General features: G+C 30.3%; 1 protein-coding gene across 1 annotated transcript; it reads right to left on the bottom strand.

Annotated features, from left to right (window-relative positions):
- Window positions 1-1,170: 1,170 nt before the first annotated feature.
- Window positions 1,171-4,233, bottom strand: LOC129292679 (ethylene-responsive transcription factor ABR1-like; the record flags this gene model as incomplete). Its single annotated transcript, XM_054930278.1, has 3 exons — window positions 1,171-1,491; window positions 2,648-3,434; window positions 3,723-4,233. Coding segments are annotated over 3 exons (1,326 nt in total), but the record flags the coding sequence as incomplete, so codon positions are not given.
- Window positions 4,234-18,375: the final 14,142 nt, after the last annotated feature.

Here is an 18,375-nt window from a genome sequence, read left to right as displayed (position 1 = left end):
TAAAAGGGTAAGTCTTTTTAAGCTCGAGTTTTATTTAAGACCCTGATATTCGAAGCCCGGCCCTTGACATAGCGGGCTTAGGGCCGACCCTATGGGCTTTAGGCCCTTTTAACTATTTTTATTTTTTTAATTTTTTATCAAATAAAAAATTATTTCATTCTAATATAATACCCAATCAAAAAAGATAAAAAAAAAAACTAAATAACATCTAAATGAACTAAAAACACAAATAAAATAATAGCAATACAATAAGCAATAGATCAGCTAAGCCGACAAACACCCAATCAAAATTAAAAGAGTAAATGTTGAACTGAATAAATCATTATCATGGATCTAGATGAATTAGGGGATTTAAGGTTATATTTTTTTAAAAAAATAGCAGCCAAGGATTTCTGTATGAAATTTATATCAATTAAGAATCAATTGTTGTTAAAACCTAAATGAAAAATAAGCTATAATGAACTATTATTAATTTAAAATGAGTTGTTATTAAAACCTAAATGAATACTTATTAATAAAGGCTAACTTGAATCTACAAGTATTCACTCAGATTTTGACAACAAGTGATCCTTACTGATATAATTTTTGATTAGTGATTCTTCATTTCTATTTTTTCTATTTTTTTTTGCCTTTCATCCTCAGTAAATAAGAACTGATATGTGATGTGGAGTAAGATTTAATTTAATTTTTTTTAAATATAAAAAGAGTAAAAATTATGAAAATTAATTAAAAAAATATACATATGCGGGCTTAAATGGGTTGGCCCTTGGCCCTGCAAGGCTGGCACATTTAAGCCCTAGATTAAACGGGTTTAAATGAGCTAGCCCGTTTAAGCTCAATTTATTATTTTGAAGTCCTATTTATAAGCCCGGCCCTATTGTTTTACGGCTTAAACGAGCTAGCTCGATAAGCTCGGCCCGTTTTTTCAGCTCTAGAGTCGAGAGAAGAGGATGGTGGATTCGCATGGATGGAGATGAGAAATAGTGTGGCCCAAATCCTAGCTGTATATGTGGGCCCAAATATGAGGTAAGCCCAAATGCATCTAGCGATAATGGGTGAGATCAATGTCAAGACTTTTTGTTTCCCAGAAAAAATGTGAAGAGTGCAGAACATGATAAATCTGTGGGACAACTGACGAGAGCAGGGGGAATTGTCTCAGGAATATGTCCATTGTAGCATTTGAAGTCAATAATATAAAGTCACATTGTAGTATTTGACTTTTTTTTATTAACAAAAGTAAATACATAGTACGATCCAAATATGATTTCCGCCGACAAAGATATGAAAGTTAGGCATGGCGCATATTACTTTATTCAGCAGTCAGTGGTTCAAATCATACTTCACCTGTACAGATCGAGCACGTTTTTGTAAATGGTCTCCAACGTTTTCTTATAAGAAAATTTCAAACTCTTGATTCAATGGTTGCCACTTCACAAGCTCTGAAATCTGGGTGAAATAGAGACTTAGTGGGGAGGGAAGAAAAGAGTCGCCCTGAAAAGAGATATATTCTTTGTTCATGAATGATGAATGAGAGGATTTTGTTCATAACCCATAAAATCATTGGCTCAAATTTCATTATCAATGTGAAACTTCCCCCCCCTTTATAATAAACTATCTACAACTATTTTTATAAATTTTCTTTGAATACAAAGGCCTGCATCTATATCACTATTAGAATGAAAGAAGGGGATTCTACCCAAAAAAAAAAACAAAAAAAAAAAAAAGAACGAAAGAAGGGGTCAAGGGGAGATATCGGCCCACATCTGTATCACAATTTTTATTTTTTCCTTTCTTTCTTTCTGGTCTGAACGTGTAGTGAAAAGAAACTTCAAATGATATACGTGTTTTACTTCTATCCGATTAACAAAACAGCAATAAGATATCACGTGTGAAGGTAGGTGTAATCCTATATTCTATTTTTAATTCTATCTCTAAACCAATCCAACTTCGTTCGATTAGAGATTAACTTTTTTCATTTTGGATGCTATTGAACGTGGCCATTATGACCCAAAATGTATAATATTAATAATTAGATCTGCGATGCTTATCACAAATTTAACAACCGCGTGCAGAATACGTATGAAATAACAAGGTGATACAATCTTTTCCCTTAATCTGCTTCCAGTTTATGGGAAACTATTGGTTTCTACATCATTCTTCGAATCATTAAAAGAATCTTGTTTAATATCGAATCTATCAAGAATTAAGAATAAACTACGCCTACCTTGAAGGCTGATTGCTGCTCTAGCTTTATCTCTTTTCTATTTATCCTCTATCTTCCTTTAATTTACCCTAAAGTACTAACACATAAGAATTAAACCCATAAACTACATGCAGAATCAGCATATTCTTTACCCTTTAAAAGAAACAATAAAATGAAAGAAAAAATTAACATAACCTGTTCTCTTTGCAATACAATGTATGTGAAAGAAAAAAAAAAAACAAATAACATATTTGAATAAAAAGAGATTTTTAAGTAGATCTGTTGTTGAGAATTTGTATAGACCGAATAAACTATAAAAAGAATATAAACATATGGAGACCAATAAGTATATGTTTATATATATATATATATATATATATATATATAGTTAATTTAGTCAACAAATTATTTTCGGACCGAATCTACTTCAAAATTTCTCTTCACCTAGACGACGGCGGAGGAAAGTTAATGGTTTCTGACCATGTTGACGCCGGAAAATATGATATGGCCCCGCCGTGAGTCTGGTTTCCCGGTGGTCGGAAATAGCCCATTTGCTGATTAGAAAGCAGGGGGAATGAAGCAGACGACGACTGACTAGAAGGCGAAAATACCGTGGGAGATGAAGAAGACGACAAAGATGCTGGCGATAACAACGAAGAAGACGATTGAAGAACATTCAATTGAGAATTATGCAGCCATTGCTGTACCAAACCCGGGGGTATCTGCTGCGGCGGCTGAGGCTGCATTTGACCTTGGAAGTCGCCGGAGCTCTGTAGCAGCTGGGAGTAATTCCAAAAGTCTCTGACCGAATCAGAGGGTCCCTGAAAAAACGGAACCTGCATGAACGGAAGCGCCGCCGGGTACTGCTGGAGAACTTGGCTGGTGGCCGGAACATTTTGAACGGGCACAGGAACTGCTCTGACATTTTCCGGAAAGTTTAGTTTGGCTCTGCTGCCTCTGAACCTCAATGCGGCTTCGTCATAAGCTCTGGCGGCCGCCTCCGCCGTGTCGAACGTGCCAAGCCAAACCCTCGCTGCCTTGTGGGGATCGCGAATCTCCGCCGCCCACTTACCCCACGGCCTCTGCCTCACTCCTCTGTACCTCCTCCTCCTTTCCCCTGTTTCTTCAAACGAACCAATTTCACCTGATGGCATCACCGGTAACGCCACGGCAGCCGCCGCCGCCGCCCCATCAGTATTAGCGATATTCGAAGCTTCCACCTCAGTCACTGCTAATCAGACACAAAGATAACTCACACATACATAATCTTTATGCTTAGAAAATGCCATTAAGTCGCTCATACAGATTCATTGTACTTAGAAAATGCCATAGCATTAAGTTCGTTCAAAATCTGTCGACACATTATTCAGAACAAAAAGATCTGTCTGATACATGCAATATAACTTATATTGAACTATTCACTTGTTCACATCATAATATCAAAATGCAGGTAGGTTCACTCATAACCATTTGTTTTGGTTGATTAGATTGAAGTGAGAGTAAAGCAAGTAAATTGCACCTGATGATAATGCCGACTCGTTCTGTAATGGTGCAGCGAAGTCACCAATGGCTGCTTTGTATGCGGCTTCTTCTTCTTCTTGTCGGCCTCTTTTCTGACGCACCCATGAACCAGAGGCAGAGCCCATAACTGTACGTGAGGAAGAGGAAGAAGGAGACAAACGAGGAGATGAAACATGGCCAAAAGATGACATGACAGGAAACCCACTGATTCCTTGGATCCATTCATTAGTGTCTCTCTGTCCAGAAGAACCTGACGCCACCACATGCGTCAGCGCCGAAACCATTGCCGACAACTCTCCGGCTCTGCCATACCCTGACACCACAGGCTCCACGGGTTCCGCCGTTGTCGTCGTTATTGCCAACTCTTCAGCTTCGTTGAATCGTACCGACTGCGACTGCCGGTGGTCAGTATTTCCCTCGCCGCCGCCTTGTTCTGCCGTGAATCTCACGAACTCGCCTGATCCTCGATGGTGCGCCACCGTTAGCAAGCATATGTAAATACCGCTTCTTCAAAGAGAAAAAGAAGATCTACCCAGGATTTGTTTCGTCAATTCCTGAAGACCCTTTTGATGATTTTCTTAGAAACAAAACGGTTATATAAGGTGGGTTAGAGAGATCAAACGTGAACCATCGCCATTAAAATAGAACTCACCAAGCACAAGCACAACCCTTCTTTTTACCATGCATGCACGAGGCACGCCACCTTTCTAATAGAATTCTCCTTTTTGATATTTGATTTCTGGGAAGAAATAATAAGAACTGCAAGCACATATACAATAGAAACACTGTATTAATTTTTCTAAAATAAAAAAGAAATACTGTATTAATTAATGTATAAAAAAATTAAAAACCCAGACTTGATACAAATTCAAAAGTACACTATTGCATTTTCAGAATATATGAATTGCGATCAAATTTTAAGGATTTCTTATTAGTTTTTTAGAAAATTATTATTTTATCGAAATTTATTATCACCACAAAGGTGATTATAGATCATATGCTTGGAGATAAATAAGTAGAAAGAGAAGAGGAGTATAAAAAAAGAAAAAAAAAAACCTCTTACACACACACACAATCATACATTTTTGTATATATTTTCTCTAAGTATATGACTACTTATTAATTAATGGTGTAAGATTACTCTTACAGTTACAATTTCTGAAAAATTAAATAACCTTGATGTTATAGTTTCTAAAATATAGTTGTCAATTTTTATAAAAAACTTATGCTGAATATTTAGATAATGAATTTTGGTACTAAGGATAATAAATCATTTCTAAGGTCTCTTAATGTAATTTCCGTAGAGTTTGGATGATGGGACGTAATTGTCCCTCGGCAGTAGATAACGAAGTTATGCAGTGGGGGCTGCCGCCCTTTTTCAGATTAATGTTCACACCTGGCAGGCTGGGTTTGACTGGAATTTAATGCGGTGATGCCACGTGGAAGTAATCACCGTTGTCTGTGTCGTTTTGGAACGAAACAAAGATCATCTTTGATTTGAACTCTTCGCATAGCTAAGCTAAATTAGCTAATAGCCCTTGTTAGCCCATAACAATTAACAACTAAAAAAATTACTTATTTTATTATCCATTTACCCTCCTCTTGACAATTTAGATTCATCACCGTTTTTGTTTTTGGTGATTAAAAAAATTAAACGAGTTGGGTTTGAGGGACTCATCAAAATCAGGCGTATTTCTATACTTAAAAAATACCTTCAAGAAATGTTTACACGTTATCCAATTACAATAACAAGATCCTCACATTGAAGACAGAATTTGATTCCCATTTTTTTTTTGAGATAACGTTTCATAAAAAAAAAAAAATAGAGACAACGTTTCATCAGGGTGCACGCTGCCCTTATATAGTTTTTTGTTTTTTTGTTTACCTAGTTTCAATTCACCGAACGACAATTCATGGTAATTACTCACTTGATGTTTTTTGTAATTATGTATGTTTGAGCTTCCTTGATGTTTAAGAAATCCCAATGCAAAACGCAACACATAAAGTTCCCCTTTCTTTGTGGGACAAATTCGGACGTAAAACTAATAAAAATGACAAATTATAGCGCGTGTCACTAGTTATCAATATCAAGCAAACTTTACGGGTGATGGTGATTAGTTGACATGCATGAATCTTAATTCAAGTAGCACCTTCAAATCAAACCTTCGTATTAATAAAATTAATTGAAATTCAAGTAAATCGATCAAGAATTGGTTATAGTACAATAAGGACTAATCATTTCTGGATTATTAGGCTGAATTGATTATTCTTTTCACTTCAAATATGCCATATAACATAATTGCCTAATTAACTCATCCTTTGCCACAGATATGGCACCCTAAAACAATCTAGTACATGATATAACTTCGGTCACACGGACACGCAATTCCCTAGCTAATAATTAAGTAAATCTATGTGTATATAATATACAATGTGTGAATTAATGTTTACTCGCTCTGTTAAAAACTGTATAGTATTTTTTAAGAAGTTGAATGTTAAAAAATGTAAAGTATTTTTTTTTTTGAGATGTAATTATTGTCATTTTTTTAAAAGTATTCCTATTAATAAATAACTTTATATTTATTATAGGGTATTTAATAGAGATAAATATAAAAAATATGACTAATTTAAAAGTAAATAACTACGTTATTAAAAGTAAAATTCAATTAAAAATGCTTTATAGTTTTGAACGAAAGAAATAAGAAGTTTTTTCTTCTTAAATTCAGCCCATCCCATCTAACTACTCGACATTGACATTAGTATAAATGCAGAATGATAAACTAATGAGCATGTAATTCAACTAAAAGGTTGTGTTAACATAGACAGTGACATCAAGTTCAAGTTTTGAGCATGCATGTGTCAATACTCATTAAGAGAACTTTACCACTATTATAGTCTTACCTAGCTCAGTTATGAATAATGGATAATTATATAAAAAGAATGTAAAATGACGATGTATACCTTAAACTATATCTCTAGAAGAGTCCTATATTTTTTCAATTATGACATTACAATTACTACTAAACATAAAACAATATATTTGCACAAAATGTTAATTTAAAAGAATTAACTCCTGAAAGAATTAGTTTGATTTTTATTTTATATAAGTATGGATAAAGCTATCAGATCATTTTTTGGCAAAAAATAAGTTAAAAAAAGAAAAAATATAATTTTTGATCCCTGCATTTACTTGTATTTTACTATTGATCTTTGTATTTTTTTTATATTTTAAGTCCCTGCACTTTTTTCATTGCTTTAGATTTCTCTATACAAAATATAGAAACTCTGAAAAGACTTAAAATAATAAAAAATAAAAGTGTAAAAATTTAAAATATTAAAAAAATATAAAAATTAATAGTAAAATGCAAGTAAAATGTAAAAATTAAAAATTATGTTTTTTTCACAGAAAATGCAGTGTTCTTGGATTCACAGTATATGAAACACCAAACTAAAGAGGATTTTTTAAAAAATAATTTCCCTAATTAAATATGTAAAAAAGAGAAGGTGCTTCTCTTCCAAATGAAGGAATGTCATGGCATATGGTCAAAGCACGTCTCTCTCTCTCTCTCTCTCTAAGCCAACTCCGGTCGTTATATGAATCTGTGCCCATCTTTATCCACAGTGCATCATTTAAATTATTTAATTGTAAATTTTGTGTGTGCGTGGGGTGTACTCATGGAAGAATCCTTCAAATAATTTCATGGATTTAATATGAACACTACAAATAAGACATGTCAATTAGTATATGTAAAGAGTTTAAGAAATTATCTTATTTTTTCGTCTCCTACATAATAAAAGTTGTGATAGAGTACTATATATGACTTCAGAGGAATATGTTGCATGTGAGAAACAGTGCTATGTTGTAAAGACTTTCCTCGAATAGTAAATATGTAGGGTTATTAATTTTTGCAACATTTCACAATATTTTATTTTGTTACACTCTCTGCCCCCAAAAATTGACTCCTAAATTGATGTTAAAAAAAGTCTCCTTTTCTCATGAGTACGTCGCAAATAAAATACAAATAAATAAATAGCCTAGACACGTGTATATATATTTCCCCAATAAATAAAGGAGTTATTTTCAAATAGAATATGATCGAAAAACAGGGACAATTCTGTTCACACCAAATTTTCATTAGGTTTGGCCTTTTACTTGACCTAATTAGTCGGATGCTTTTACCCAAAATTTTGCACTAAACAATCAAATGAAGTTTCTCACATACTTTTCTTCATTTGTTTTTGGGGGTTTATTCGCATGCCTAGCTTTTCTTTTTTTTAATGTTACTATTTGACCTAGTATGTGTATAGCTAGGTAGAGGAATTCATTTAAACCATTTCGATTTTGTTTTATTGAGGATATATAAATGCATTAATTTTCATCAATTACATTAAATAAAAAATAATTCAATTTTTAAAAAATATAATTATTGAGATCATTTAAAAATATATCCTCTCATCAACCTGATTATTGCGATCTATTTATTTCTTTAGATGATCAAAATGATTAGAATTTATTTGACATATATTTATAAATAAGTCATCGGACAATTAATCCAAATTGAGAGAGAAGGGAAGGTGAGAGTTAAATCTAAACCGAAGAAATTAGGCAGGAACTACCGCATTGTTGAGCTTTATGAAGAAAGAAAGATATTGTTTTTTGCATACATTCGATGGATATTAATGATCAAAACTGGTTTGGTGGGACGTGTCCTTGAGATTTGATTTCTAGATTTTGAACTGAAACCTTTTCATTCATAAGCTCGTGCTTCTACCATTATTAATGAATAATGAATTTCTGGATTTTGAATATATAATAATAAATATTCATGATCATAGTTAGTCACGCATTAAGCTTAGCTTCCTCCCGGTGTCCTTTCTTTTTTTATGAGAATGAAACACACACACACACACACACACACACACACACACACACACACATCAACATCGATTTGTGCTATAGGCAATGTGTTCACGTTAAGCAATGATATGCCACGCGTAGCTAAAAGCTTGATTATTTTTTAAAATGAAATAATCTTTTTATGATTAATTTGTATGATTCAGCTAACTAATAATAAGTTATCAGTCCTAACAAACCTTAGGAATGTTCAACCATGACAATATGTTTGACGAACGAATAACAATGTTGACAGGTTACCTTGTCAATATCGATCATGAAGACGTTCTACGTGTTCTTATAACGTTAAGAGGGATTCAGTCTTACCTGACAGAAATAACGATAAAAATCTTATATGTAATCATATGAAACTGAACATTTTACATAACCAAACACTTTATAAAATCATCCCAAAATAAAGCTTTCAAAGAATAATAATTTAACTTATACTCCCTCTAGTTTTAAATGAGTTAATTAGTTAAATAATTCACGCGTGTTAAGAAAATTGAGTTTGTTATTTGTAAGAAATGTGTGCTAGTTTTTTTTTTAAAATATCTTTTCTTCATTTACCTTGGTATTGTCAACATAGTTTATGTATCATACAATAAATTAAAGTTATTCATTTCATTTTAAATACCTGGGTCAAACACGGTTGGATGACCTATTAAAAGTGGGAATATTTTTTAACTCAAATATACATTTTAGAGCCATACTGTGTGTGTATAAAATTGACGCATGACCTATCAAAGTCTTCTTTTAATAATTCGTCAAGTTTTTGAACGCCAGCCCCTTCAGTTTTATATTTTATTTGTAGGAAAATATAATTTTTAATTCTTATAGTTTTATTAGATTTTATTTTTAGTCTTTATAATTTTTTTTAATATTTTCAATCTTTATCGGGACCAAAAATACTAAAAAAGCTATATCTATAGGGCCTGAAAAATAAACATTATTCAATCTTTCTCTAGCTATATAAGGGCTGAAAACATTGTAAACAAAATCATAAAGACTGAAAACAGAACTTAATAAAATTATAAGAATTGAATGATTATGTTTCTCTTTTATTTGTTGTACAATATGTGAATGTAATAAGAAGTGACATCTAACAACAAATTAGCTAGATTGTAATAAGAATTGACACGATCTAAAATAGGAAGCTTTCTTTTTGAATAGTAAATCAAATATTTTTTTTAACTAGATGAAATCAAATATTTATATTACAGATAAAAAGAGTTAAAATACAATATTCTTACCATCAATATTCAATAGTATTTATCAGACTTAATTTCTATGATCATTTTTTATATTCTTTATATACTTTATATTTTTTACACTAAAGAATTGGCCATTTCCTATCTAATTGATCAAATATAATAAAAATTATTTACTCAACTTAATTAATTAATATTGACAGAACAATCATGTACATATATTATGAACACTTAATAATCGTTGACAACCTTTTAATTAATGAAGCCATACATAGTTTCTTCTTCAGAGTTGATTTTGTGGAATTATATATGAACCCTAGTCGGCAAATATTAGGGCAAACAGTTCCTTGTAATTCAAAAGATGCAAAAATAGTCCGTATAAGTACCAAAAAACTCTCATTTTCACAATTTTCATAATTTTCAAGGTTATGTTGACTTGCAAACCGCCCACAGTCAATCCTACAAAGACACCGCAATTGCTGCCAACTCCTCATCCGTTCTTCAAAGTAATTTCGAAATAAAATTACTTGCTATAAATTTGATTGTATATTAATTAATATATTTATTGTTATAATAATACTGATATGGATGCATGATTTTCTTGAGGGAAAATATCATCTAGGGAAACCCTATAGCGTTTTAATATAAAAAAAATCCTAAAAATATGAAATATATATCAAAGAACCTCCGGCTGAAAATAGGATTTTGAGGGATAAGACTTAATTATCCCTGTAACTTTTTACGAATATTGTTTCAGTGTAAACAGCAAAACATCTGAGTACTAACAAATTATGGGAGAGCGACACGTGTGGCCCAAAGTTTCAGTTTCACACCGCCCCACATCCAAAAATGTGCTGGGAAATAAGGCACGTGAATCACAATGGAGCATACAAAATCTATAAGTAAATCTTTAAATGTAAGTAAAAGAACCGTCCTTTTGCCCATTTGTGGACCTCCGCTATCCTATTCCTCCCATCCACATCATCGTCTTTCATTTCTTCTCTGCTTTTTGGGGCATTTCACAAATATTTGGGCCCTTCTCTACTTCTATTTCACATTGCCCTTGTTTTTTTTTTTTAAATAAAAAAGAGTTTTACGTAATTTGGTATGGCTTTCTCATTTGCTTTTCATTTTTGAGAGAAGTCCATATGTACACTAGTTTTTGGAGAGGGGTTTGTAAAAGGGAAAATTACGATTAAGAACACACTAAGATCAATAATAATCATTCAGGACTATAAAATGTTGAATTTGAATTTGAAGACCATGGTCATTTAACAGTTAAAAAATATTTTGACTAAAATACCCCTAACTGAAATTAATGCAAATTTAGCTACTTATTTTTATGAGTATTTTAGTTATAACAATTATTTGTAAATTGCATGAAAGGATCCTAGTATTTGAATTCAATTTCAACAATTGATGATCTTCAATAGTTATAATCAATTTTTGTAGATTTTTATTTGTGATTTTTCCTTTATAAAATGGCCAGCCATCTTCGTAAAAGCATTTGGTTGGTGTTTATTAACTTCTAGTTCTTATGTATGTAATACGATTTAACTGGAAGAAGTCTATCTTTTACTTGATAAAAATTAGTCACTTGGCAAAATAAATTTTGTGCCTTGTCATGAAACATTTTTACCGTGTAATAGTAAATCTTAAAAATCTTCATTTAAAATTACTTAGTATTTTTTTAAAATTAGGTAATAATTATTCATCTGTAAACAACAAAATACCAAGCGTATTTTAGCCCAAACAATAATTTTATAAATCTTGAAGGTGACTTTAATTTTTTTAGAAATAATTACAATTTTAATTTTTTTATTGTGGTATCTTTTTAACAAAAATAATTGTATTTGAGACACAGTTCGACACTACGTTTTATGTTTTTTTTTTTAAAGAATTAAGAAAAAAATCGGACACATAAGTATATATATCATTCCTTTCGATTCTCGATGGATATATTGTGGAATCTTTTTCATGCATGAATGGATCAAGTGCAGAAAGAAGAGAACAAATCAACTAAGGAGCACACTTACCGAAATGAATATAATATAATTATATGATTAATGGGGAGTGACATGATCAAACTAGTTGTTACACCTACCAATTATCAATTAATTGTACCATTAAGAAATTAAATCCTACTTAGTCGGAGAGATACAGATGAGATCTTATTACACTCACATCTTGTTAATTGTACCATTACGAAATTAATTCAATTTATGATATCAAGTTTGCTTCAACACAACTCGTAACACGTCATTAAATTTTACTCTTCAAGAATTAAAGCATCTACGTTTCTTTTGTCTGGCTGGCTTGAAATATCGTTTCAATTATTTTAGGGTCTCTAGCTACATCCAAATCCAATTCCAGACCAGGCCACACTTTAAAATTTGATTAATATCAATATAGGAAAAATAATAAACATGTATTTGTACGAATTTTAAAATGAGTTGCGCTGTATTTGGAAATATCATGGCTTTCTGTTTTATTCTATTAATATTAAAAATGAATAATTCTCAACAGTCTTTTTTGGGGAAACTTAATCCATAGGTCTTTGTATATTTTTTTTTTCCAATTTTAAAGAAGGTCCCTGTAATTTGTTTCACTTTATTCAAGCCCTTATAATTTGATTCATTATATATATTAACCATGAGATGTTAAAATTATTAATAAATGATTAACTTTCTCAAAATAAAATCAATGTTGAAGTTTATAGCACATCTGATTTAACACTTTTGGTCAAAAGGAAAAAAATATTGTTTTAATACAACGTTTACATTTTTATTAATTTTTCAATGAAAAATCTACATATATGAAAATTAGTTAGAACATAACCTGATTTAATTAATTCTAAAGACGTATAGTTTTTTTTTAATAAAAATACAAAAAAACTCAATTTTATTTTATTTTTAAGAAAAACCCTTCTATTCTCATACTTCATTATCACTCATGTGACATCAGCCAATTATTCACTTCTCTCAAAAAAAAATAAAAATTATTCACTTAAATTTCATTAATAATGACGAGGGTGAATGGTAGGGTTAATGCATTCTTTAATAATAAAGCATTAAAAAATAAAAGTACTTTGGGTTGACATAATTGGAAAACACGAAGTGCACGCGGTAACGTATCAAATTAAAATCTGCCAGAAACAAGTGCAAAGGCATATTGGATAAACACTACAAAAATGGATCTTCATCTTTAAAGATGAACACGAGAAAGAATATGTTCAGGTTCAGTTAATGGTCGCATAGTGCGGGACCCAAAACCAATTCAAAGTGATCAAACTTCACCAGCGCAACTCTTTAATTATTAAACGTGTAGTATGGGCATTGAGTAACTCTGAGTCATTGAAAAAGCATAACCAACAAAAATGGAAATTCAAAATTCAGAGATATTTTTCAACGTTTGAACGAAGGTCAATTATTTCTATGTGTATATATATTTTATTTAAAATCATGAATTCTTTTTTTCCTAAACAGACAATGAAGAAAATAAATGTTTTAAAAATCATTACTTAAAGTCCTAATTAACAACTTGTAGCCAACGAAGATTGGTTATTTGGTTGGAATTGGTCAATATCTCATCATTAGGGTGGGGATAAAAATAAGAACCAAAAGTTCAATAAAAAAAAGAATTATAAATAAATATTAATTTTGTGGTCTTCTGGTAATTCTTGTCTCACGAGCTCCTCTTTTTTTTCACAGGAAAAAAGAACGTTCGAGCTATTATGTTAACAAAAATTACCTTTAAAAAAATTTATTGAGTTCCACACCTGCCTTTAAAATTGATAAAGTCAGCTGGGGTTCCTTCCAGCAAAGGGGGCTGTGCTATTTAATTTTTGGATTAACATGTAATTTAAATTTTAAATTTTTATTTAATACATTTTAAATTTTAAATAATTAAAATTTAAGTAGTTTCACCCTGACTGTTAAATATAAACAAATAGCCATTACTTTTTTTAAAATGAGATCTAATATATGATTTTTTTTAAAGGAGGATAGGAGAGAGAATCTATAATTTGGTGAAAATTGTATGTTTGGCACCATTTTTTTTAAGTAACAGTCATTTATTTAAATTTAATAATAGGGATAAAAGTGTCATAATTTTAATTTTTTTATAATTTAGAATATACTAAATAAAAGTTTGGGATTCAGATCGTCTCATTTTTATACATAGAAAGAACTATCTGTCCATTTGATATTATAAAGCATTTTTAATTAAACCACACTCCTAATAAATTAATAAATTATCTTTAAAATTACACACTCTTTTCATGTTTACCTTTATTTAATATAATTTTTTTAATTAAAAAATTTTATTAATTACACCCTTAATTAAAGGTATTTTTAAAAACTTCATTAATTGTACCTTGACTTAAAAGATTTAAGATGTCTTATATTTTTTAATATCTTATCTTTTTAAAAAATTACTTTATATTTTTTAATAAAAAAAGAGTACAATATGTTTTATATGTAATATGCTCTTACAAATTTATTAATGTATATGTGATGCATGTTTTATTTTAAATGGATGATGAAACAATTTCAAAATAAAGTTGGTGGAACATGCCCGAAGAGAAATCATAAATTAAAATCATAAAGCTGTAGACACGTGGTAAAAGGGCAATTAATTGATATTATATATGTGTGTGTGTTTATTTGTGGCCTACTCCTTTCCTTCAAAAATATAAAATATTTTTTTTAAAGTTAAATTTTAAAACATATAAAATATTTTTAATTTTTTAAGATGTAATTATTACCTTTTTAAAAAATATCCCTATTGATAATGACTTTATATTTATTATAGAGTATTTAATAGGGGTAAATATGAAAAGATAGGGTTAGTTTGAAAGTAGGTAATTACTTTATTAGAGGATGAGATTCCGTTAAAAATGCTTTACATTTTTAAATTGGGGGAATATGTGTTTATAAAATTTTATACAAATCATTCAATCTATACTATGACATTTATTCTTGTTAAACTTTCGAGTCCACATTATAAGTTTATCGTTTTCACGTTTCTAGCTTACAAAATTATGTTAACTCGCTCATAAAATTAGACTAGATAAAATTGGATTAAACCTGTGAGTTGATTTTCCAAATTTATTATTTTTACATTTCTAACTTATAAAATCATGTCAATTTGCTTATAAACTCATGAAGCAAGATATGTATATATGGTGTAAAACTTGATTCATATAAGTGGTAGGATCCGGTTCAATGAAAAATAAAACAAAAGGAAATAATATTAATTAAAAAGTAACAAAAAAATACAAAAAATAAGTTTCCCTAGTTAATTTTTATGTTGAGTATGATAATTTTGAATGTAGATAGATTTTAATTTCAATGATTTATGTTTAAAATATATTTAAATTAAATTATGATCATATTTTATATTTTAATTATTTAATCATGTATTTTTAAATATTATTTATCAATAGAGGTAAACTCTTATGAATTTACGATCTGAGTCTATATTTTGAGCTTACATTATTATCATAAATTTACTAAAACTTGTGAGTTTAACAACTTAGATGACATTATTTTCTCTAATTACTATTTATAAAACACATGAATGTTATGATTAGTGATTTGGATTAGGATCATCTACGTGTCTCTCTTTATTATATGCTATAATTATTTTTTGTTTATATATCTCGTCTCCACGATTTTGTGATTTGAACTTGAATTTATAAGTTTGTTCAAATCGATATATTCTTAAAAAAAAATTCAGGTCATTATTTATCCCATGTTTTTTAGGAAACAAATATGATTTAACTAAATTATAGTAAGTGAAATAATTAAGATTAATGATCTTAGTAATGTCATTAAGAATATTTAATTTCCTGCGGAGATTTTCATTATTTTTTGGTATGGCTTACCACTTTTTGTCGTTAAATTATTCTATACACGTGTTAAAAACATTAAAAATAAAAAGTGAACTAGAGACGTACGCATTAGTTGAGTGGCATTTTGGTGTGGCGTGGAGGTGAAGAATATCCAAATGCATATACAGTGTGTGTGAATGTGAAGTGTTAGCACAAGAATTAGGGATTTTCTGGCAAAAACAAAAAAGAATTAGGGATTAACATGCGAGGAAGGATCATATGAGACAAATCAACCAATCAATCCATTAATTAATGGGTGATGGGTCCCTTAATATGTGGGGGATCCAAATTTTGTCCATCAGGACTCATGGGGGGTTCCGTCATATGCTTTTTTTTGTCTGGATTCAGAAAGCACCCATTAATAAATTAAAATAAAATTAAGCTCATTAATCGCGCGCAGCAATTATCTTTTTACTTTAATTTATAATAATTAGTTGTCAGACGATATATCAATCCTACATTCATTTTTTAAGCCCTGTGTGTGTGTGTGTGAGCCTCATAAAAAAATGGTGTTTATAAGTAAGAGTCTTCTTGATCGTTTAATAGGTCAGATTTTTAATATTGACTTTCCTTTTTAAATGTATGCTGGGAGAGGACATACAAATCGAATTTAAATTAATTAAAAAAATCCTTAAAATTTATTATATGACATGTTTTGGTTTCAGGAAGATTAATATTTATTATAAGTGAAAAATACTGCTTGTATTCAAAAAAACAAGAAAAGCTGTATGGGTTTCATGAGGATGGTATTAATAATGCATAGTTTTATTTTATTGTAAAGAAAAAATATGCGAGGAATGATCAATATACATACAAAAAGATCCCTTAATGGGCGAAGGATCCAATTTTGATCTCATTAGCTTTTGACCTTTTGTGATATATGAGTTTGTATGTGTAATTTTTTTTTTCTTTTTGTTTGAAAGGTAGGAAAGATACCAGATTTCAATTGCTGAAAAGAAACAAAGTAAACCGCATATATCACGTTCTTTAATTTTTCCCTCTTTCTTTTTGGTTTCCCCCCCCCCCCCCCCGCAATGTACACCAAGTCATTCATGTTCTATATATCTAATAAAATTATATTAGTTCAATTAAATACAATTTTATGTATTATTATTTTTAATAACTGTTTTTATTAAATAAAGCATATATGATCTGTTACATCTTGTCTATACAAGAATTTCTCATGTAATATATACGACATTTGGAATTGGATATACTGCACATTATTTCATCATATTTGCATTCATTCATTCTAATTCTCACTAAACATTCCTTCCTAGCTATTTAATTCAACTTCACAATCTTCATTTAATAAGGGCCAAATGAGAGAACTACAAACAAATCTCATTAAAATGGACAAATGATAACAGAATATTATGAAACGAGATAACTACTTTGAAATTTCCTAGGACTTATCCTTTATATATATATATATATATATTTTAATGAAATTAGGTTCTTAATTCTCTACAAAATAATAGAAAGTGTACAAAGGTAAAACTATTAATAAAGGAAGCGTAGTTATTATGTTAGTTTAGTGCGTTTGTTATTTTAACAATTTTAGCTTAATAATTAACAACTTCACGATAAGTATTAAGGACACGCCTGACTATAACTATGACTAGGCTAATTGATACTCGATAATATTATATTAAATTCAAATACTGTCATGTCTAATTGAGGATAGTTCTTCCAATATATTCATTTATCGACATGAAAGAAATGAAGTTCTTATCACTTAAGCATGACCCCATCAACAGGACTAAGTTTATTTGTATCTCTAATTTCTGTTACGATGGGGATAAAAGTAAAGAAGGTGTTCAAATCAAACTGGTTTTACCTTTACATCATTATTGCATGTAAGAAAGCTATGAATAGAGCCAAGCGTGCACAAGCAAAGCATATAGGAGTACTTGGAAGTATCAAGCTCAGGGAAGAAGCTTTTCAGACACGCGCACACATAAATAATTATCAAGTACTGCGATTTGGTCACGCTTGAATCTTTAAAATAATAGTATCAATCTCGATTCAAACCCAACCAACCATCACTTTCCAAATCCCAACCCTAATCTGATTTTTCATTCATTCATTCTTTGTCGATTCCTTCCTTCTCAAAAGTGTAAAGCAATGTGAACCATGCCATGAATTATACTGACCCTCATGCGCGCTCTTTCTCACTACTTCCCTATTACAATGCATGTCCCCCATCCATATCCATCTATGGAATATTTTGAGTTTCATACATAAAAATATATAGAGCTCTCTCTCTCTCTCTTAAAAGTAGGCTGCTGTCTGTGTGAGGATTAGAGGATTTATTATATTTTGAATAAATATTTCTTGAAACTTGATCTTAAGAGAAAACGCAGGACCTGATCTTGCATATAACAGACAAAACAGGGCTAAATTCTTTACTTGATGGAACAAATAAAAAATAAAAAAGGAGATAACCTCGTTTGTTTTAATTTAAACTAAGACGCAGGAGGGAAACAGAGAGAAAAAGATAGGAGACAAATTAATCCCACAAGCACGCTCATGACTCGGACAGGAAAAAAGTAGCTTCTTACTTGGAAAGTATGCTCATCAAATCATATTAAATATAAAATCTATATTCAACTTAATCTGTCCACACGTTTAACTCGAATCTGTGCAATTT

Source organism: Prosopis cineraria, unplaced genomic scaffold, assembly GCF_029017545.1.
Source record: "Prosopis cineraria cultivar Desert tree isolate PC_DT_omini unplaced genomic scaffold, ASM2901754v1 PC14, whole genome shotgun sequence".
Classification (NCBI taxonomy): domain Eukaryota; kingdom Viridiplantae; phylum Streptophyta; class Magnoliopsida; order Fabales; family Fabaceae; genus Prosopis; species Prosopis cineraria.
The sequence above is the reverse complement of the archived record's forward strand: the minus strand, read 5'-3'. Positions and strand labels throughout refer to the sequence as shown.